The sequence below is a fragment of the Magnolia sinica genome, chromosome 3, assembly GCF_029962835.1.
Source record: "Magnolia sinica isolate HGM2019 chromosome 3, MsV1, whole genome shotgun sequence".
Classification (NCBI taxonomy): domain Eukaryota; kingdom Viridiplantae; phylum Streptophyta; class Magnoliopsida; order Magnoliales; family Magnoliaceae; genus Magnolia; species Magnolia sinica.
The window spans coordinates 128014163-128038311 of record NC_080575.1 but is presented as its reverse complement, the minus strand read 5'-3'; the positions used below and the strand labels follow the sequence as shown (position 1 = coordinate 128038311).

General features: G+C 39.3%; 1 protein-coding gene across 1 annotated transcript; it reads right to left on the bottom strand.

The window, feature by feature from the left end:
* Positions 1–3798: 3798 nt before the first annotated feature.
* On the bottom strand, positions 3799–23910 carry LOC131241262 (plastidial pyruvate kinase 2-like). Its single transcript, XM_058240022.1, has 12 exons — positions 23458–23910; positions 17794–18081; positions 16333–16498; positions 15735–15869; positions 15470–15580; positions 15258–15346; positions 14498–14560; positions 13038–13213; positions 11578–11680; positions 11313–11461; positions 10778–10886; positions 3799–4156 (listed from the first exon to the last, which is right to left on the bottom strand). Exons 1-12 carry the CDS (start codon positions 23689–23691, stop codon positions 4049–4051), a joined length of 1731 nt encoding a protein of 576 aa, XP_058096005.1. The 5' UTR covers positions 23692–23910; the 3' UTR covers positions 3799–4048.
* Between the last annotated feature and the right edge of the window lie 239 nt (positions 23911–24149).

Here is a 24149-nt window from a genome sequence, read left to right as displayed (position 1 = left end):
CAAAAATCTCAGAACCCAGTGAGATGTCGTCCATCCTTGCCCAAATGGTGGGTCCCACAAGGTCCTTAACGACCCATCCAAACCATCCAACATTGTTGATCATTAGCTAAACCATCCGTAGGAATTCCACCATTAACAGCAGAGCCATCTTCACCGTTTATCTGAAAAACCCATCACACCCTAGTGGGTCCCATTCACTGATCTAAGATATTCATCACGTGGCCCAGAGTCCCAGAAGCCCATCCATGCTGTCTGATCATAGCCATGCAAGCATAATCCACTCATATCCTTGCAAAATGGCACGGACCAAACAACTAAAGACCATTGATTAGTTACGATTCGAACCCTCTAGAAGAGGATTAGTAAAGCCTTATAAAAGGGTTGCCCCAGAAAAGGAAAGCCGAAAATACAGAGATTTTGAGTTGAGGCGCCGCACCAAGTCGAGTCGACTCGGTCTGAGTTGCTGTGAGTCGGGCTGAGTCCAGTGTCCCATCTGGGGCTTTCCATCAGGGAGAGCAAGGAAGAAAAGAAAGGAGAAGAAGGCGAGAGAACGAGAAGAAGAGATGGAATGAAGAGAGAGAAACAGCAGGGCATGCCGTTGCCGAGTCAAGCTGCCTCGACTCGGTTTGAGTTAGGAGTATGTTCCGAGTCGGGCTTGGGTTTGGTATGAGAGATGCTGAAATCCCTGTGAAAAGGAGAGAGAGAGAGAGAGAGAGAGAGAGAGAGAGAGAGAGGATGGAAAAAGAGGAAGATCAGAGAGAAAGGAGAGGAGAGTTGCTGCTTAGTTCGCTCAAGCGAGTTGGGTTTCCGAGTCTTGGATCTGTTTCAAATTTGGGACTGGCACAGGTCGTTTAGACAGAGGAGATGTAGAAGATGGAAGAAGCGAGGAAGAAAGAAAATCGGGGTACCGAGTCAGCAACTCGCCCCTAAGTTGACTCAATTCATCTCACCAAATTATTACCGAGTTGACTCAGTTGTAGTTGTTCCAGGGAATTCAATCTTGATCAGGTCTGGTCGCTGGGTTCAACAACCAGAGTGTGCTTCAGGTCTCTCCTCATCCAGCTTGCTTAGAGGTGATCATTCTATCATCTTCTTCATTGTTTGTAGAAGTCGAGTCTGATTATCTTAATCCGAGTCAGCTTCCTGAGTTGTAGTTGGCCTGACTGTTAGTAAGTTTGGCCTGTCTGGGGTTGTAATCAAATAAGTAATTGTAGTTCAACCACTGAGTCAGTTAAACTCGGTTGAAACCGTCTTGTTGGGAGTTGTTTTTGCATCTTAATCATCAACTAGTCATTGAGTCGGTGACTCAGTGCATGAAGGATGTGTTTGGTTTGAAATCAAATTCGGATGAACCTTATTTAGGTTCGAATTTCAATATGGGCTTGAAATTGAGCACCGAGTTAGTCTGAGTTAGCAACTAGGTGAGTTTACCTTTTGGTTTCATGTTTTTCCTAAATCAATTAGTATTTGAATTTGGACTTATTCCAGTTTTGGGGTTGTTAGATTATAAGAATCTATTTTTCCCCAAAGTCGGATTTCCCTCTCCAATTGAACCTGGTTGAGTCAAGGTGTGAATCTTCTTGATTCTAGTGGATTAGAGTCAAGTCGTGTTCAGTTGGAATCAGATTTTCCTGGATTTTCAGGTTTGAACTTGATCTCAAGCTAGTCCATGCACTTGAACCATATTTGAAGAGAGCCTACACCCTAAGGTGAGGATTCACCCTTTATACTTTCCTCCATTTCAATAGTTAAATTAGTTTACTTTCATGTATTTTCCATGCTTGACTTATCATTTATGTTTAACTTATATGAATGATTTAGCTTCATTTAATTCTACAAATGTATTAGAATGATTGTAGAATGAGATTCGAATTATTGTCTACATGGTAGGATTGAGATACTTCTTAGTGTAGAAATTGACTCTCTAATCTAGTTAAGCAAACAATCGTATTTGCATATTGTTGATACATTTGTAAGTTGATGTAAATGATAATTGTTTGTAATCAGAAGATTGATTTAATTGTGATTTAGTTTATCATTTATTTGTGTTAATGGATTGTATTGAAAATCTAATATTATATGTTGATGGATATTATATTAGAGATTCCTCTAACTAGTAGCCGATTGTGAATAAAATAAATGTTACGTGGTCATAGACTTACCATCTTGTGGATTATCTATGCCAATGTGATTTGTCGATTGTATTATTTTATTATATCCTTGAAGGACTCATTACCAATGTGGCTTATTGGGAGGACTCTTGTTGTTAGAAGTATATCTGGACTGGTGATGGTAATGTCTTCGTATCGAATCATGAGTGGCCACTAGTTATAAAGATTCTTGTAAATGGAATGTCTTGGATTCTTTATCTTACCATCACTACTTATAATTATATAAGTGTGTTAGAATATTACTTCTTTAAGTCTCATGAGCCGGGATGGTGAAATGGAATACTATGCCCGAGCTATCAGCCTATGCTAAGTTGCGCGCGCCCCCCATAATGACCTTTGAGCTTCTCTGATATTTTATTTGTAAATTGGACTAATAACGGTTGAGTTAATTATGCATACATGGCACGTGGGCGTTATCAGGTGCCTGATCGACTGTTTGAAAGACCAGTGTACTGTTCAAACGACCATTTTTTGCATTTTGAATAGGCCGACTGTTTGAAAGACCTGATACCTTGAGTGAATGGGCCAACTTTTTGAAAGGTTCATTCATTTGTTCAGTTGGATGTGCATCCCCAAGCTGATTGCATTCATGTATTCATTCATTAATCAAAATTAAGTTGGCGATTGAATATTGTGTGAAGTGGATTGTATCTTCTTATGTTATACATTAAATTGTAGTTTGGATGTTATAACCGTTTGCGTAATATTTGTGGGGAATGGATTGTATCTCTACATGTTATACTTTGAATTCCGGATGAATATGTAGTTGGTATTATACTTGTGAATTGTGAAATGTAACTTAGATTCTATAGTTCCTTAGATTGTACTTGTAGATTGTGTTTCTTCTTATGTACAAGTGGCATCATCCTATATGTCACTTAAGAAATATAAATTGTATAGTTTTGTATTTCACTTATGAAGTTTGCATTAGATATTGTATTCTCATGAGTCATTGAATTTCATTCTTGACTATTGTGATGCTTGGTAATCTTAGAGGGTATACCTCACTGGGATAGCCATTGACGCTATCAAACCATATTCAATCAGTACAGGTTATGTAAATGATGTACAGGTTAACATTAATGTGGAGCATGAAGAACTAGATAATCTTGCGATTCTTGATTCTACATTTCCTACTTTTATTAAGATACTTCGTTTGAATTTTGAGTCATTGGTTTGTATAAGCCCTATAGGCAGTCATTTATATATGTTGAGATATATTTTAGGCATTCCCTTTATGTGTGGTTTGTTATGCTTCCATTGCGATTGCTCACTTACACTTATAGAAGGAAAAAAAAAAAACTGTGAAATGTGGGCTCTCCTTCAAAGTTTACTCTTGGGATTTCGGAAAGCGAGTATAAAAGTCAGGTTACGAAATCCGGAGCGTTACAGATTTCCTTAATCACCAGTAACAAATGACTAAGCCCTCTTTTCACCATTTACACATCCAATCAGATTTGAACCACTGTTTTCGTTTTACCATCCCATCTAAATATTTCAATTAGATACTCCAAACCAAAAATAACAAAATGGAAGAGAATAATTTGAAAACTATCATAAAAATTTTGCATCTAGAAATCTTCAATGAAAAAAAAAAATGCATCTATAATGTATTTCAAATGCTATCTTGTAAAACTTGCGGCTCTTCTTCCATTCAAACCAACTTACGAATAAAATGCTGCAACTTACAAGTATTTATGCAGAGATGCCCAAAATGACAGGACCCTTTTCTTGAGAAAGAGCCACACAGTCACCATGGACATTAGACATTCTGGAATTGTTTCAAGTGTGGGAAATGGCAAGAGTTTCTAGATTATGACACTAGGATGAAGCACTATGCGAATGGATAGCAGTATATGATCTGCGGTCGGGCCAACCTACACTTTCCTGACCTGGATGTTGTGGGTGGATTGAGAGCGCCAGATGGGGTGCTTGCCACTCTGAACGAGAGCCACCTGTTCACCTTCCTTCACCATCCCTTGTTTCTGAAGAAACAGATTTTTAGATGATTTTTGAGTAGTTGAATTAAAAGCCCAGTTGGCCTTGAACGTTGTTTGCATAACAAATGAGGTGCATACCTTACATTCAAGTTTAGAACCCTGTTTGGTAGAGGCCTAGAATGAGCTCATCTCATTGTAGTCGTTTTTAGGTGTCTACCAAACAGGGCCTGCACTTCTTTTAGTTTTCCAATGGCCAAGGGTTTAATGTAAGAATATAGGAAAAATGCAGAAAGAATTAAGAAAAATATGAAAATTATTGTCGTAAAAATGGGGCAATCAAAGAGTGGGAATGAATATGATGAGAGATAGTGGAATGAGAGAAGGCAGGTGTGGATAAATTATGAGGGTGAGAGCTTTCTCTTTTTCCAGAACATGGTTCGAAAACTCAGTGACTCAAACAAGTCAACTTGACTCGGCGAGATTTCGAGCCCAGTCAATAAGAAACTGATGATTTAGACTCGGTCTTGACTTGGCAACTTGTCAAGTCAGCTTGCCAACTTGGTTTACTCGACGTGACTCGGCACAACTCAAACCAAGTCACTCGCTGAATGGCTGCCTTTTTATTAAATAACAATAAATAAATAAAAACCAATGTAGAAGGGTGGGAATTGAATGCACAACCTCGCAGGAAAGTGCATTGCCTCTACCATCTAACCAAATACCGTCTCTCTCCAAATCATCTTCTCTCTTCTTCTTTTTCTGTACTCATCACCTAAGTAACTAACATTAATCTAGACTCTTAATTTATTTAATTATTAAATGTCTAATCGAGTCGATTTGAGTCTCCAGGGCAACCCGACCCAGCTGAATATTGAATAAAGTTAAGTTTTCAGGTTTTTGAACTATGTTCCAGAGACGCTGATGGGGACATCACGCGCACTCACGCCGACCCCTACGCACGTACGTACGTAGAAGGAGGATCCCACCATCGATCCGGCTCGATGACGACGTCCAGGGAGGGCCTCCTAATTAGAAGTCAAGATTTGGTTCAGAAAGGTGGCCCAATAGTCAAGAAAAGCCCACCATGGGATCTCATGATCGTGGCCCACTCGTCGGATTGGTTTTATATTTTAGGTTTTGCTTATTGTTATTATTTAGAACATCGTGAACGCTTTAGATTTCCTTATTTGGTTTTTATTTTAGTTTACTTCATCGCCAAGTAATAGGTGTCGCACATGGTGCGAGTTTTTGGGTATAGAGTTCTCCCTATAAATAGGCACCCCTTGTAGTTCTTTTCATTCATTGAAGTTAATAAAAAATTCCTACTTTATTTTTCTGCTCTCTTCATGAGTTGTAGAAGAATTCAAAAGTGGGTGCGAAGCCCTCCTTTTTCTAAGGGCTAACTACCGTGGTGCGAAGCCACATCGATCTCAATTCACCCCCATCTTCCATCATCTTTTTTTCCATCTTCCCCCACCATCCGTACTTCGAATTTGTCCTTTTGTTGCATCAGATTTCTTCATTACAGTAGATTTTCAGATTTCGGCCTGCAGGCGAGCTGAAACTTCGGCGGAGTACCACGCACAAACCGTATAACCGATCAAGCTGAGATTTGGGATTTTTGGAATCCATCCCTGGCCGACCAGGGCCAAGGTAACCTTTTTCTGAATAGTGGGCACCACACACGTGCGGTCGAGATCACACGCACGTCTGTCTGGGCCATTGTTGCTGTCCACATGCGGGATCATCTTTTGGCTCAGGTTTTTATCCTCTTTTATCCTCTTATAGCCGTTTTTCATGAATCTTAACCGTAGATTACATAATCCCTAATTGATTTGCTCATTTTAATCACCTTGGGGTTCCTTGAATTAAAATTAGGGAATCTCTTGGATTAAGGACTGATTTTTATGCATGAGTAGTTGATTTTATTTCAATTTGACATCATTTAGTTTATAATTTTTATTGGTCCAATCCTATCCTGTGTCGGCTTGGACCCGCATAGATTCCCCTTTTTAATTGAATGTTTGGATTTTCATGTGGGACGTGAAATTTGTGTGATTGTTTCTGAATTGATAGGATCTAAGCCTGAAATCTTGCATATCATATTTAATTTTCCATGTCCTGCATCAAATTTGGTATCAGAGCCTAGGGTTCTTGTAGGGGAATTCATTACATGTTTAGGGTTTGGTTGTTTATATCCATTACGCATCAATTCTCATCATATATGGCTATTTAGAGGTCCATAAACCCTGAAATAAGCTGCTGAAATTTTCTGTTATCCCCTTATTTGAATTATTTTAGAAATTAACTTAGTTTTCTATTTCTAGATTATTTCTAGGTTTAGAAACTTTCCTTTTCTATTTTTTTTTATAAACTAATTTTTTAGAAACTTTCTTAATCTGTTTTTAGAAACTAATTTCCTTTCCTTTTTCTTTTTTAGAAACTAATTTACTTTCCTTTTTCTTTTTTAGAAACTAACTTACTTTCTATTTTTAGCAACTTTCCTTTTTTCTTTTTCTTTAGAAACTAGGTTGTTTTTTTTAGAAACTTTTCTAATTTTTTTTTTTTTTTTAGAGGCTTTCCTAATTTGTTTCTTTAGAAACTTTCCTTTTTCATTTTTTAGAAACTAGGTCGATTCTTAAAAATTAAAAAAAAAAAATCTCTTATATTTTGACAACTATATTGCTGAATTTTGGTTGGCACCCTACACTAAACATGGAACAATTGCAAGAGTCACTAAACAAGTTGTCCCAGAAGTTGGAGTTTATGATTAAGCACTTGGAAATGGACCAATGCTTTGAGCAGCTTGATGAACGCATTGTCCGACTAAAGACCATCGCCAAGACAAACTCCACCATTGGGGTAGATGTCTAATCTCAGGCAGGTGGCCTGAAGGATAGACCAATGAATGGAGTTGGCCAAGGAATCAGTTATAGGCGTGCACCCATGTACTTACCCCATGAGGGACATCAAGACCACTATTTTGAGGGGTACAACATGTGCACCCTTGTGACTGGAGAGAATGCACCAGATGTTAGTGTAGAGTTACCCACTGAGGTCATTCCGGTAGTGGATGAGTTTCTTGATATTTGTCCTGATGATCTACCGGATGAGTCCCCTAGGAGGGATATAGAGCACACCAGAACATGGGACACCGTAATACCTACAACCGAGTTTACGTTGAATAATTTTGTCGATAGGTCCACAGGTCTAAATCCTCGTGAAGTCGTTACTGATTATAAACCTAGGAAACTTATTGATCTTGTCCCTATGTCACTGTCCCATAGGCCGTCAGAGTCTGCAGAGTCTTTTGTGCATCACATTCATTCATGACATCAAGAAATCAGGCAGAAGATCATGACTAATAATGAACATTGCACATTTTCTACAGACCAATATAAATGTTTCAAAGGATTCAATATTGGGGACTCTGTGATGGTCTGCATCAGGCCCGAGCGGTATCCTTCAAGGACCGTTCGTAAGTTATATGCGTGTAGCGCTGGACCTGTCAAAATTATAAAACGAAACGTTCTCAATGTGTATGAGGTAGATCTTCCACCTTCCATGGGAATTAGTTTCACATCCGATGTGGGGGATTTAGTTACTTTTCAGGGGACCACTGATACTTTATCCGGCTCTTCGCTCACCCATCTTGATTCCCCATATTTATCCCTTAAACTGTGGCCCCTTCCCAACCCAATTTTTCAGCCTCTACCTCCCATATTTACTTTTCCGAACCTTTCTTCCCAGCCTCTACCTCCCATACCTACCCTTCCCGACCCATTTTTCCAGCCTCTACGTCCCATACTTACCCGTCCTGACCCATTTTTACAACCTCTACCTCCCATATCTACCATTTCCAACCCATTTTTTCAGCCTCTACGTCCCATACCTACCCGTCTCGACTCATGTTCCCAGCCTATACCTCTCATACCTACCCGTCTCGACCCATGTTCCCAGCCTCTACCTCTCATACCTATCCTTCCCGACTCATTTTCCCAGCCTCTATCTCCCATACCTAACCTTCATACACCCAAAAAGGAAATAGAGGATATCCTGGACCATCAGATAGTTTCAACGTCGGACGGCAGGTTTCAGAAATACGTGGTTAAATGGAAGTCACGCCCAGCTTCAGACAGCACGTGACTCACTGAGGAGGAGCTTCAGAGACTTGATCCTGACATCCTGAAGCGGTTTAGGAGTTTTATTTCGCAAGTGGCAAAATCTTTGCAACCGGGGAGAATTGATGGGGACATCACGCGCACACGCGCACTCACGCCGCCCTCTACGTACGTACGTATGTAGAAGGAGGATCCCACCATCGATCTGGCTCGATGACGACGTCCAGGGAGGGCCTCCTAACTAGAAGTCAAGTTTTTGTTCAGAAATGTGGCTCAATAGTCAAGAAAAGCCCACCATGAGATCTCATGATCGTGGCCACTCGTCGGATTGGTTTTATATTTTAGGTTTTGCTTATTGTTATTATTTAAAACATCGTGAATGCTTTAGATTTTCTTGTTTGATTTTTATTTTAATTTACTTCATCGCCAAGTAATAGGTGTCGCACATGGTGCGAGTTTTTGGGTATAGAGTTCTCCCTATAAATAGGCACCCCTTGTAGTTCTTTTCATTCATTGAAGTTAATAAAAAATTTCTGCTTTATTTTTTTGCTCTCTTCATGAGTTGTGGAAGAATTCAAAAGTGGGTGTGAAACCCTCCCTTTTCGAAGGGCTAACTACCGTGGTGCGAAGCCACATCGATTCCAATTCACCCCCATCTTCCATCATCTTTTTTTCCATCTTCCCCCACCATCCGTACTTCGAATTTGTCCTTTTGTTGCATCAGATTTCTTCATTACAGCAGGTTTCCAGAATTCGACCCACAGGCCAGCTGAAACTTGGGCGAAGCACCACGCACAAACCGTACAGCCGATCGAGCTGAGATTTGGGGGTTTTGGAGTCCATCCCTGGCCGACCAGGGCCAAGGTGGCCTTTTTTTGAATAGTGGGCCCCACATACATGCCGCCGGGATTACACGCATATCCGTCTGGGCCATTGTTGCTGTCCACATGCGGGATCATCTTTTGGCTCAGGTTTTTATCCTCTTTTATCCTCTTATAGCCGTTTTTCATGAATCCTAACCCTAGATTATATGATCCCTAATTGATTTGCCCATTTTTATCACCTTAGGGTTCCTTGAATTAAAATTAGGGAATCCCTTGGATTAGGGACTGATTTTTATACATGAGTAGTTAATTTTATTTCCCTTTGACATCGTTTGGTTTATAATTTTTATTGGTCCAGTCCTAGCCTGTATCGGCTTGGACCCGCATAGATTCCCCTTTTTAATTGAATGTTTGGATTTTCATGTGGGACGTGGAATTTGTATGATTGTTTCTGAATTGGTAGGATCTAAGCTTGAAATCTTGCATATCATATTTAATTTTCCATGTCCTGCATTAGACGCAAGTTAATGAAGCCTGCCTAGCGCTGTTGGGCCCCATAGTGGATGGGGAGTACCTCGAAAATCTTCTTAATTGCAAGCTCATGACCATCAAATCTTTCACTTTTTTTCCTGGACCATTGTACCCTCTTTTTCTTTTCTTTTTTCTAATTCTTCTGTTTGTTGGCCCTAAGGGTTAGGGACCTCCAATGTGGAAGTTTTCCAGGGGATTCCCCCATTGATGATGGGGCCCATCAGATATCAGATCACCAATCTGAATCACCAATGCACAGCCCCACCATCGCATAACGGCGCATCGGGATGGAATAATTCCTTAGGGGTCAAAATTTTACGAGTGTTCATGTAGAATCATAGGGTTTCTGAAGTGCCACAGTGCAGTAATAAGAAACTACAATGCTAGCTATTGTTTGGACAGATTATAAAACTGGTCCTGGTACATGGAAAGCGCTGAATTCTGAAAACCACTAATTGGTGTCCCTCAAATGGACCACCAAGGCCCTCAAAAAGTACCTTTGTATCATGCTAGGGGCTCGCATAGATCTAAAAAAAATAAAAATAAAAATAATAAAAACCTTGAATGTCTAGTCAGGCTAAATTGACTTGAAGACTCAACTGAGTCTTTCATGACTCAACTCGATAGATAGTAATTAAAATAAAGTATTTATAATATAGTGAAAATTTCAGAAATATTTATGTTATATATATATATATATATATATATATATATATAGTAGGTGAAATTTGCACAGTTGTTTTTGGTATGCTGGTTAAGGGCATTACCCTTTTGCCTCAGGTCATGGGTTCAACTCTGACACATCATCTAAGCCTCATCCCAACTACTTGGGGTCAGTGGTTTGACCCTCAAATCCTGTATCTTAATTTTGACTCTTCACCTGCTGTGTGACTCGGCTCAAGTCACTATGACTCACATCAAATCAGCCAAGTCCACATGCTGACTCAATGAGTCTTGCCAAGTCACGGCCAAGTCAAGTTCAGGAGCGAGTTTCCTCCGGACTTGGCTTGAAATCGAGTCGAGTTTTAAAACTATCAAGGTATTTACTTGAAGATCTTGATCTATGAAGTTCAGGGTAGTTGACTCATTCAAACAGTGAGTGAAGAATTTTGTGAAATATTGACATATTATTAGTATAATTCAAGGGGCAGAAAAAGAAAGAAATGGAAGGGTAGTCTGTTATTGGTTACCTGCAAGTAAGATAAGGCCTCCGCAAAGGTCTCCTCAGCATCATCTGAGAATTGCATCTGTATGGAGCATACCCCTTGGTACAGGGCCAGTCTCTGTCTTACTCTCTCACTGCATGGCCATCAATGTGATCAGTCTATTCTTCAAATTTGTATTATTCAATCAATCAAATGTTGTCATAACCTATTTCTATGATGCTGCACACTTTCTACCAATGTTCAAAAACTCCTTAATGGGCTCTGAAGTATAAAGTTCAGTGGGTTTGGCTGAACACCAAGTTCAAACTCCCAATTCATATGAATTGATGGTTCATTGACGCTGCTTTTTTTTTCTTTTCTTTTTTTTCTCTTTTCTTGTTTTATTTATACTTTTATAGAAAAATGGGAACAAAGTTGGCTTAAGAAAGATTTATGCGCCAAGCCTGAGTTTCTGAACATTGCTTCCGCCGTGCATATAAACACTAGCACTGAGCTTATCTACCTTAACTAGGAAAGATACAGGAACTGAAATGCAATTAAAGACTAGCAAGAGACACACTCATCCGTAAAAGCAAAGATGGTGCCGAATGGTCGATAGTGGCTTAGTAGGATAGCCATAGATCCTGTTCTGGTGAAGACTACAATCGATGTGCCAAGGGTGTTTGACATCATGGTTGCATGGAATGCAAACATTTCGCTCATGTGGTTCTACAATATGCAAGAACATCCCGGTAAGAATTCAATGCTGTGATCGGCAGAGAAAATAAGCAATGATGGGCATATTGAAGTTGCTGAAATGTAAAGAAGAACAAAATGACAGTAACCTTGAAAGCACGACCAAGGTTGGAGGGATTTTCTCCTCCCACCATGGTTGCTTCGGTCCTCAAAGCAACCGTATGCATAACCTTCACAGCCTTCAGTGGGAACCTGCATGGAAGCCCAATTAGAGATCATTTCTGTCACAGAGTCACCATAAATACAAACGACAAAAATCAGCAGACAGAAAAATAACAGTTAGAAACCCAAAAAAGATCCATCTGCAGTTAAATAAAGAAACATGTAACTTGATCAGAGATGTTGAAGTCAGATGATAAATAATTTTAAGGAAAAAAAAAAAAGGCAAAAAAGGAAGCGGGAGGTTTCATAAAATGTCTTATATGGTACATGAAAGAAGCTCTGTTCTGGCTTGGTAACCTGATTCACTGATTGTTTTTGGATCTTTTACTGCCACTCTAATCTAATTAGCTAATATGATAAGTTCCATATTGCGAGTGTGCCATCATAGTTAATTGATCTTTTTGGCAATTTTTACAGTCACTTTTATTAGCTAGATCAGTTCCAGGTTCGTCAAGTAGTGCCATGTGGTGTGGTGCCCAACATAGCCAGGAGGAATATATATGATTGTCCAACTTTGCTGAATTCACAGAAAGAGCCTCTGAAGAGCCATTATCTTTAAAGAAGAGATGGTCCATGGTCTAACAGTCACAGTGGACATAGTTCCACCAGGACACTTGAATGGTCCAATCTATCAACCTGGGCTGTCCGTTAGGTCAGGCACACACTTCATTCGATACCATGCAAAAATGACTGGAATTGGACGGTTGTTCGAATTTGATCAGTAGGCTATAAAATTCACCACCAAAATTGTTCATGGAAAAATAGGTCCAATCAACAATTTGAGCTATCAAAATTTTGAGGCCCATCATGGATTGTTTATAGTTTCAAGGAATCACTTCTACAAGATAATCCTAACTATCCCATCCATGACATGGAAAACATATCGCTATTAAATACAAGGGCAACTGATGGATGGATTATATCATCTAGTACATGTGACTTTTGCATGGTGCATATGAAATGTGCCGTGAGCCTAATGACGGTACAGAGTGATGGGTTGGACAGTCCAGTTGCCCCAATGCAACTAGGAGCACTGTGACTTTCAACCCTCCAAGAGAACAAGATCATCTCTCGATTTAAAAGTTTAGCAACAACAGGTGTAGGAAAAAGATTCATTGCAGGAAGGACTTGATGCTATCCAAATCCATAAAAAGCGTATTAAGATCCATAAGTTCCGCAAATACTTGGTGACAAGGTATAGTGAAACCCTTCTAATTAAAGAAGTACAGGCTTAAACCTGGATTGAACAGAGCCATACTATAAAAATATACTAGTGATGCTTCCTATGCCAAGAGCACGTACATTATACGGGGTTTGATCTCTTTTTGGATTTTGAAGTTCTAATGGTTAAAAAGGAAAACTGCAGTGAAATAAAAAGCAATCATACTTTCCATGGGCAGTTTCGCCAGATAACATGACCGCATCAGCACCCTCACGAACTGCAATGGCAATGTCTGAGACCTCAGCTCGGGTTGGTGTAGGGTGGACAATCATGCTTTCCAACATATTTGTCGCTACAATAACAGCTTTTCCCATGCCACGGCACATCCTGATAATCTCTTCCTGCACACGTACAAGAAATTGGGTTTTCGACAAAGCCATTCAATTAATGACTAAAAAGATACTTTATAATAAACTGAAAATTTTTACTATCAGTTATAAATTTTGATTAAAAATAACATGCATAAAACCAAGAAACATGTGCCATGAAAACAATGCTACCTCAGTTGTCTGTTTCCTTTGAGAAACAAAAACTAAGGGCCTGTTTGGTAGATGCCTAAAACTTGGTTCGTCTCATTCTACAATTATACTTATGCATTAGAGATAATGCTTGTTGCTTATCAGGATTATTCTTAATCCTTAACAAAAAGAAATATGATCTCTAATACATAACTATGATTAACTAAAATGAGATGAACTCATTTTTAGGTGTCTGTAAAACAGGCCCTCAAGACAAGATTTGGGCAAGTTTGCCTTAAAAACAATTGCATTTCACATTCACACAAATAACACCAACTTATTTATAATCTATAATAGCTTAATAGTGCTCTTCAGGCATATGAATTGATGTTGCATGTCAGCATCAAGTACAGTCTCATTGACAACTGTTTCAAAGTCTTACTTCTTCTACTTCCACTGAAGCCTTTTTGTAAGCTTCTCAATGCCAACTAAATATTGGTAACAAAGAAGAAACTAAATTTCCATGAAGAGTTAGGCAACCTGTAAGGAAAACCTATTTCACTGATGACAGGGTCATGTTGATCAAAGATTCTAAATGACCTTCAGGAAGACCATAAGATTTTAATAACAGCTTTCATTTCTTCCTAAACACGAGGTTGGTAGTCCTTCAAAGAGCTTCTGTAAATTGAACTAAGGTATGAAGATGTATTTCCATAAATATATTTGACTTTATTCCCTTTCATCTGTGCATGCCTGTGTTCAACTTCGACCTAAAAATTCTTTGAGGTGTAGAGGGCATTCAGATATAGTGGACAAAGAAATGAGTTTAACTGGATGGTCAGGGCTCAGAGAAGTCAAAATATCACTTGTCAGATTGTATAGAGGCGTTCAAACATCCACAAACTATTCTCATTCATTCAAATAGTCATCACACAGATGCTCCAATCACCTAAACCACTGCTCATGCTATTGATTCATCCAAAATAATAATAATAATCTGTATGCTTTAAGCATTCGAGCAGTTCAGATATTTATCAATGAAGTTGAGCATCCAAATAAATTGGTACTTTGGAAGATAAGCTATGGAACAATATCAAGGATTTGAGAGTACAGCACTTCAAAGATTATATTAATGAAAAAGAAAACATAAGTACACAAGAAAGACACCTGCAGCAGCGGAACCTCCTCAATTGGGAGCTCAGCCCCAAGATCACCCCTAGCCACCATAGCCTGCCAAACAATAGGGCTAGTATATTAAAAATAATCTCTATGCAATACTTAACCCATAATTTCAAAATGCAGATTACTACTTCATAAGAATAAAAGGAAAAGACACACACGAACATAAAAGGATAATTACAAACGTGACAAGCAACCTGATATAAGCTATTGCCTACCTGAAAGCAAAGTAAATTCTCCCCGCATGACAAAGTTTTAAAATCCAAATGGGGGGACAATACCAAAGAGAAACCAGATACTAACCTAGAATGTGAGGAGGATAGAATTAGAACCCAATAGATATTAATGTACCATCGAATGCACAATCTATGGATAGGTAAAGAATTTCGATCCACAGATATGTCGATAAGGGTGTAATTTGTGTGTATATTTCACGAAAGTTGACTCTTGCTATCAGAGAAAATAAAGAAAATTTTGCCAACACTTGGGTATTGACCAATAAAGAGAGCTGAAGTTGACTCTTTAAAAGGAAGCAGAATAGGACATGAGACATGTTAGATGCAAGCTGCAGTAGTTGAGAATTATAAAATATGATAAAGAGGTTCAACCGTTAAGAAGTTAAATCAATGTGCTGAACTAAACAGCAGTGTCAAAACATTTCAAGTCTCAGAGATGTGCAAGGATAAATCAACAAGTTGAACTTAGAAGCATTTTTTAAGATTGGCAATGGAATGATTAAGTTGATTACCCCATCGGATGCAGAAATGATAGAATTCAGATTTGGTATGGAGTCTGCGCTTTCAATTTTAACAGTTACATGTATATCTGCACCACAGCCTGCAGAAACCATAGCAAAGGTACTTACATTGACAGCACATAAAATGTTCAACCAAACCAAAAATGCCATTCAGAATTTAATTGTACAGCCATCAAAAACAGATATTTGTATTGAGTATTTACTTCGGAGATAATCCTTCAATTCGTGGACCACTTTCGCATCTTTGACAAAGGAAACGGCATAAAAGTCTACTTTATTTTCAACCCCAAACTTAATGTCATCCCAATCCTTTTCTGCAGCAAATCAAATCAAATAGTTATCTGCATTTGCAAAACAATAGAAGTTCATCATGTAATTAAGACCTTCCATTGGGAAGGAAGCAATAAAAACAACGGCAAGTTTCCTAAAATTGAGAAGGATATGATGTGATGCATCCCAAAGTCTCACCAGTAATAGATGGCAATGTAGCACTTTTTCCTCGAACATTCAAATGCCGTCTAGACTTAAGTTCACCTCCATCAACAACTTCACATCTGACGGAATCTTCTGTCTTGGACTTCACCACTAATGACATCATTCCTCCTAAAAAATGAAATTAAATCATTTGCACTAAATCATTACAGCGGCCTGGTTACATAGCTTTTCTTCCTAAAAGTTCAATCTTAAATATTTCAAATATCTGACAAAGAAAGCTTTTATGAGCTCCAAAATAAATGTGAGGCTTGTAACTTTAAACAGACATTAAAAATACTGTAATAATGTCTTCATACTGCACTTCTAGCTGCAAATATTCAGCATAAATTTGCTCCTTAGATTTCCACCATCGGAAACTCATTTTCTAACTATCAATTTCATTCTGGCTAAGTGCGTCAACACATTTAATAAGCTGTTCTTCATGTTCCAGTAATTTGTAAATAATACGAAATTATGAATACTGACTTGTGGAACTCATGAAGTGATCTAGAAGCATATCAGATCCTTAGTATTTTGTCAACTGCCAGCTATATTTTAAACAACCAAAGTCGAGGTGAGGGATTGCACATACCATCGACCAGAAGCATGTCTCCCACTTCTACATCATTAACAAAGTCATCATAATTTACACTAACACAATTATCTGTCCCAACCCCTCTTCTGATTGTGAAGGTGAATTCCTGGCCAGTAGTTAATGCGATTGGCTGTGGCAAATCACCACTCCTGACCTCAGGGCCCTGCAACATAACAAATAAAGAAAGAGAATTACATTTGAGAGAATGGTCTAATGAGACAATTATGTTAGACAACAGCTTACATCCTTTCCATGTGCATCGATGTCCTAATGAATGAGTTGTCATTACTGGATCTTAACCATTAAATAGAATAAAAAGGGTCACAAGGAATATGTAACAAGAGCATAGACATGCTTATGAACATTGATGGCAACTGAAAAACATTAACGTGAACATGGACTCCAGATTAGAAGATCCTAGCTGTCTAATCTTTGGCTTTTTTTCTGGACAGTTGTTGCATTTCCCTTTCTTAAATATTGGTAGCCCACTACTCGAACGTTGAGGATCATCCAATCTGAGAGATTTTTGCCGCATCACCATCCACAGTAGGTCCTGGCTAGATTGTTGAACCATGCACCCACTTGTACATACTGGGTGACAATATATATCCTCATCCACTAAAAGCCTTAGATTGGATCTGAGCCCTAGATCTCTAGGCTTAGGCAAGTAGCAAAAGCAACAAAGGCGAGTACTGATCCTGTTGTAGAATCGTTAAAAAAAAAAACATGCTGACCATTATACAGTTATCAAGGATTTAGCTCAACAAGGCAGATAGGTCTGGAAGGTGAAAAGAAGAGGAAACTAGGAAGCTGCTCTTTGACCATTACTGCCCTGTCAAGGTGGCCAATTAAGTTGGAAAACATTCCCCATTCCAGGTATTAACTATCAACCTTAAGCCTCTAGTTTTGTTACTAAAAGATGCATCTTATGCAAAGTGTTCCGTAACGGTAATGGTGACCGTAACGGCCACCACCGTTACCTTTACGATACGGGGCATAACGGCTGTTATGGCCCCATAACGGCCTTTACGGTTTTTCTTTTTTATTTTTTTTATTTATGGAAAAAAAAAAACCACCGAAAAACCTGTATTTGCCCCGTAATGTTGATTAAAAAGTATGAAAAACATGTATATGTCTCGTAATAGACCATTACGAGGCTATTATGGCCTTTATAGGAGATATAACGTGCCGTTAATGGCAATTAATGGTCATTTTTTCCATAACGGCTGTTACGGCCATTACGACCCCGTAATGTGTAACAATTGCCACCGTTACCTTTACGTTACGGCCTTTACGACCCCGTAACGGCCTTTACGGCACACCATGATATTATGACATTTGTTATTCTAGTAACATAGAAGCAAGCAAGAGATATTTAATGGCACGTTGTCAATTTGGCAAGGTTGCCTGGTAAGGTAATAGTGCTACAACAGGAAATATTAAGGAGAAACAACCTGCCTTTGTATCAAGCATAATTGCAATGACATTGTCTTTTGATTGAGCATTGTACTCTTTGACTAGATCAATGACTTTCTGGTGAGATGCATGATCTCCATGAGACATATTCAACCGAGCAACATTCATACCAGCCTCAGCTAGCTTCCATATCATTTCCCTTGTGTTGGTAGAAGGACCAATCGTGCAAACAATTTTTGTCTTGCGTCTGACACTTGGCTTAGACCATATGCCTAGTGATGAGTCCCCAAGCTCCTGAATTCCCTTGATATATTGAAATTCCTCTTTTCCCTGGCAACAATAATAATTGATTACTATTGAAATACCTAAAGTGTCAAGTTTAAGCATGCCCATACTTGAATTCATATGCTTATAAATAATAGTCAAAATAACCCGTGTAAGGGATATATCAATCTTCAGAATTGAGGCCCAATCCTCAACAGTTTAGATTTCAATAATAATAAAAGAAATAAAAGATAAGTGATCGTTCACTGGAAAAGAATGTTCCTCTATGTGTGTGTGTGTGTGTGTGTGTGTGTGTGTGTGTGAGAGAGAGAGAGAGGGAGTGTGTGTGTGTGTGTGTGTGTGTGTGTGAGAGAGAGAGAGAGAGAGGGAGTGTGTGTGTGTGTGTGTGTGTGTGTGTGTGTGTGTTACTTGTTACATCAATAGTTTGATCTCCATACAGTGGATCATTTGTTTTGCATTTGTATATTCAGTTCGATGTAGTCTTCTAACAAGCAGTTTCAAAGTTTGACAAATTTGCATTCTCACACCATGAAAGATAATCAAGCATGCAAGAACAAGACGCTATGCATTCAAAACCATTGGGATTGTTGAACGAATTGAGAAATCATACTAGAAAACAAACTCCTACAATTGCCCAACATCAAAACTGACCAAAGTTATTGAAACACTTGGAGTTACTGTCGTTGGACCCTTATGGACACAATCAATTGAAATACTTAATGCACCCTCAGTTGAAATTCTGACCCTTCAAATATTCAGACTTCTCCAATAGTTAGTCTTTTATTAAAAAGAAAAAGAAATTTTGATATATAAGCCGATGCCACTGAGCACCAAATGCAAAAGCTGAAAGTACAGAGCAGGCATATATCCAAACCGATTCAATGGAACTTCTGTTAGGCTGTGGAGATAAAGGATTTGATGTAGAAAATGGGCTGCGGGGCCAAAGCATGTCCAAATCTAGCCTATGAGCTAAAATTTGTCCTGTGGCAAACAGGTGGCCAGGCCAAAGCATGCCCAAGTCTTGCTTATGAACCAAGGACCTATGTCCAGGCCCAACCCAGCCCGTAACAGGCTCAGGCTCGACCAGGCCTACCATCGAAATACTCATCCCACCAATGTTAAATATATCAGGTCGTGCCAGGTCTACTCATTGGGCCTTTAGGTAGATAGAAGCCCATGTCAAGCCTTTATGTAGATATAAGTGTATATCCAGGCCAATTATTGTTGGGCCTAAAGCTCGGGCCCAAGTCCAACCCACAATGGTGTAGGACAGCCTAACCCAACCCTAAATAAATGCGGAATTTAAAAGGGGCAGAATTATGCAAGCATTAACAATAAAAATTCAGCATTATACATTATGAAACAAGAAGGAACTAAGAAAAATTCAGCAATGATCACGAGCATCCATCACAAACACATTGTATTGAACCTTAAAATCTGAATTTAGTCAGATCCAGCGAAAGATGGGACTTTCGTCTCACAATGGGTCCATCCGACGATCCAAGTGGATTTTCTAATCCAAGAAATAGGAATTTTCTAGATTTTGAAATTTGAAAAATTCAGAAAAATGGATGGTTCTTTGATTATAGTTCAAATCTAGGGCCTTGGGTGATAGGATTTGAAAAAGTTCAAAATATGTATATGTGGGGATCAAGATCTTCCAAGATCTAATGATTTGGATTGAAAAGAAAAGCGATCAACTTCCACATCAAGAGAATTTAGAAGAAAATGAAGAAATGATGTTTAAAGAAGAGAATACCTTGCGAAAAGAAAGAATGAGAGAATGAGAAGATGGGAAATCACTTCCCTGGGCCTCACGCCCCCTTCCAATCACTGGAAGTCGAAGACGGAATCGTCTAGCCTTGAAGAAACAAAATATCTCTTTTTCATAAACATAACATAACATTACTTTTGAGGATTATGGCAAAACACACTTATAAATCCAGAATTACATTAAATGAACAAAATACCCCTATTAAAAAAAAAAAAAAAAAAAGTTTCAAAAAAAGAAATTCACACAAAAAATTGTACGCGCACATTCTTAAAACTCAAATAGATAAAATGTGTATAAAATAAACTCAAATCCAAGGTGTCCGATGGGCCCCAATGATAAGGCTATGAAGGTGGGCTGCGATGATCCAACGGTCCGATCACACCATCCTCGTAATCCAACGGTCTAAATATCTCCTCCAAGCAACTTACACACGTCACGAACACATGTGTAAGGTCTTCAACCTCTAGAGACTCAACTCGTACCCGTCATCTAACCACATTGACACGGGTAACGCACACCTCCTGCGTTGATATATTTTGAATGGTCTGATGTTCGTATCACACAGACCTAGAGGCTCGACCAAAACCCAGCCTGAAGCACATTGGAGTCTAGCTGAGCTAGGCATGCCCAGACCATTTGCAACGCTAATAATTAGTTGTATAATCTCAATCCTTTCGAAAAAACACTCATGGTATTGTCACTTACCCTTGCACCAAACCAAAATCTAGCCTCATAGTAATGTTACTAGATCATATGTAGGCATGAATGGAATAAAATGCAAACTGTTCATTACGTAGGCCATTGAAATATCACAAGAATTGGACCATCTACCATTTGATTAAAGAACTTTTGCCCATTCAATGCCAATCACTGTTTCTGAAGGATTCTTTATATCCTTTAGTAACCATCTGTAGGCCTCTGTTTCTTTGTATCTTTCAATGTCTCCATTTGTAGGCCACTAATGGGATGGTTAGGATATCATATTATTCTAGATCCATGTATGATCATTTGTCTAAAAAATAGGAAGGAGACATATTGGTTGTGTATCCCTAAGGAAGAAAATGCCCCCTACGGCGTTTAAACCAATACTGCAAAGGGCTCCAGTAAATCTGCCTCCAGCATAATTCAGGCCCAGTCTAGAGACTGTTGTTGAATAACAATTGCAACCCTGTTGAACAACCCCAAAAACTTACAAAAACAACTCAGAGACCCAGAGAAAGTAGAGTAGAGTAGAATAGAGAGAGAGAGAGAGAGAGAGAGAGAGAGAGAGAGATGGGAAAAAGAAGGCTTAGAGAGACTATTGTCTAATGCAAAATGGTTCTCCCAAGCCCTACATATAACCTTATTAGTATTGTATGCCCCAGAAAGCCAATGTTTTGCATTTGACCTTGGTTATTTCGCTAATGGAATGTTTTTCTTTAGCCTCAATTAATTGTGTGAGTGAAACTAAAGAAACATGTGGATATTCTATGAGTTAGAGGGGGATTCCTCTGTTGTCCTAGGGAAGATGAGTTTGGACACAAAGACCACTTTCAAAGATCATTGCACCCTAAATTCCATGACCATAGTAGCACGAGCAGCAATCCGTGAAAGGTTAAATTGGTCATCATGTGTGTGGGAACTAATGACGAGTTGAGAGGGAAGATCTCCACCATCAGGTTAACTGTTTCTTGTCCCTACCCAAATAGGAGTGTGAGTGTTCACAGAATGCAAGTTCTCGTATTTAGGCCTACCCGAGCACTTGCATTGGAGTATCGCACCAAATCTCTAGTCTAGGAGCCCATCATGCTTGGACCAGATCGACTTGACTTGATCAAGTATTGGCTTTGACTAATCCTTTAACCTGAGGTCATGTTAAGGCTTCATAGTCCTAGTGTTTTGGGCTTTGACTCACCCAGTAAGGACACATTGGTGGCTAGCATATGGGTATGGTTGGGCACATGCATTAGGATGCAGTATAAGAAGCCAACATGCTTCAACGAGGGATCCACTTGATTACCTGAGATATTAATAGTGGACTGATTTTAATGTTTGGACAGTCCATCAATTGGTTTTAAAGCTGGCCAATGTGTTTTAAATGTTTTGAGTGTTTAATTGTTCGATTTTAACCATTGATTATTTGATTTTAACCATTAAGTTGTTTTGACCAATTTTGATGAAAGATTCAATGGTGAATATCTTGTGATTCATTTCTGAAACTGACATGGGAATTGGTCAAGGATGATGGCCACAGTAATTGGAAGGATTTGGTCAATTTGGGTGCATGGATAAGGTAGGTTTTTAGACTTTGTGTAGTGAGGCATACCAAAGTCAAGTGTGAGGAGCATCTGCTGAAACCCTGACTTTCTTTATAAATATATCCTATCCCAGAGTAGACAGATAGAGAGGAAACCCTGGATGTCCCCACCCCTAGGGACGCTTAAGAGAGGGAGAGAGTGTGACACCACCCTCCTCCCTATGCACATGTGCACGCACGCAAAATGGTCCACTTGTGGATGACTCTTAAGGCATGTTAGGGGCCAACCTTACCTCAGCCTCTTATGGGGGTTTCTTTCTTTCTTTGTTTATTTTTTATTTTTGTTGGATTGATCGGGGAGAGACCTCCCGCATTGGAGAATTGCCATAGGACTTCTACAAAGATCATACGATGCCAATCTAAGTTAAAATTCCTTCTATTGGTTTGTTGCTTTTTGGAATTGATTATATCTAGACAGTAATCCTTTGTCTAAATCTTGAATCTGGAATTTTGAAAAACTTACAGTTCCATATCTTTCTAAAATTCGCCAATAGACCTCTAATGGGTGATGTGCAGGACCTGAGAGGTTGCCTGAAGAAGCACGTTTCTGTTGGCAACGCCACTTTGATGTCTCTTCATTTGAACCAAGGTATTTTGGTAATTAATTTTCATCACTTAACTCAAACCAAGCTAGCCAATGAACAAGCATGTCACCTAGCCTAACGCACTTTTCAAGTACCACCAGGGAACCACCATCTCACTTAATGGTACATGTAAGTGCCACTTGGCCCGCCACATCATTCAAACATCAACCACGACACCAAACCACTGGCAAAGCCCACAGTTTCACACCATGGCTCGACCAGGGGCTCCTCAAAGTGCAAAGTGCACCAAAAGGCACCCTACGGCCAACTGACCACCCACCATGCCAAGGCAAGAGCCAAAATCCTCTTATCTAGCCACTATTTAGCTTCTTGCAAAGAAGCCAAAGATGCCTTCACCTGATGTTGCTCGGATGCCTGTTAAGTTCTGTAAGTGGGAAGCGACTTACAGGTAAGTCACAGTGAAATTCACCTAATTTACAATCTGTAAGTCACGGAGGCTGGGATGAGAAGTCACTACCCTGTAAGTGACTTACAGCTGAAAGTCACTTTCGGGTGGAAGTCACAACTTAAAAACTAGAGGCATCCGAACGACCCCCCAAGTTCTGGAAATTTAGGTCTAAAATTTGAAATTCAACCCTAAAAAATCTTTAAAATTTCGAAACTTTCCAACATCATCAATAAGGCACACCTCATATCGCCAACTGTTTTCAGATTAAAAACAGATCAGAGTATGCTACGAAAATAGAGCTCAAGCAAACTAACAGATCTCCATAAACAAGAAGAAGAGCGATATGAGGAGATCTTACAATCTTCGGGACGTCTTCGGGCGACACGGGAAGAATATCCGTGCCGGAACGGGCCGATCCCTTCGCAGCCGTGATTGGGAGACTGAGGCGGCCGATCTTCTTCTTCTGTTCCTTTCCTTCGAAGGCCTTGGACGGAAGAGGTGAGGGTTTCAGCTTCTCGAGCGGGTTCTTGCTGTTTCTACTGGGGCAGAAAACGGAGCCGTTAACGGATCGAGCCGCTGCTAGTTGCGCCATTGCAGCAGATCTCCTTCGCTCGAGAAATGCAAGAAGAGAGAGAGAGAGAGAGAGAGAGAGAGAGAGAGAGAGAGAGAGCTGCTGTCTGTGGAGAAATCGCCTTTGAATTAGAAATGTACGAAAAAGCAGAGGCGAAACTTTGAAAGTATCGATCGAGGAATCGCGGGTTTTTTTTTTTCTCCCTTGCTTCAGCTAACTTCAAAGAGAAACTTTAATACTCTAGCAGGGGTGTCGTAGTTGATACGCAGTCACTAAGAAAATGTACATATGCCGTGTAAATAACTTAAAAACAAACTGTTCAAATCGTGGGTACTCGTCTAGATGGTTTAATAAACTAATCTTTAAACTGATTAAATATTTTAAGAAGATGTCTGGTGGACATTTATTGAACGTTGTGGTGAAGATCATCAACAGTCCAAAATCAACATACAAATGTCTATTAATCAACGTTTAGGATC

Coding starts and splice junctions, on each gene's coding strand:
- LOC131241262 (XM_058240022.1), bottom strand. CDS start 23,691: ATGGCGCAACTAGCAGCGGCTCGATCCGTTAACGGCTCCGTTTTCTGC. Junction 16,499..17,793: donor CAATTATGCTTGATACAAAG/GCAGGTTGTTTC, acceptor GTTATGTTGCAG/GGCCCTGAGGTCAGGAGTGG. Junction 15,581..15,734: donor TACATTGCCATCTATTACTG/GTGAGACTTTGG, acceptor GATTTGCTGCAG/AAAAGGATTGGGATGACATT.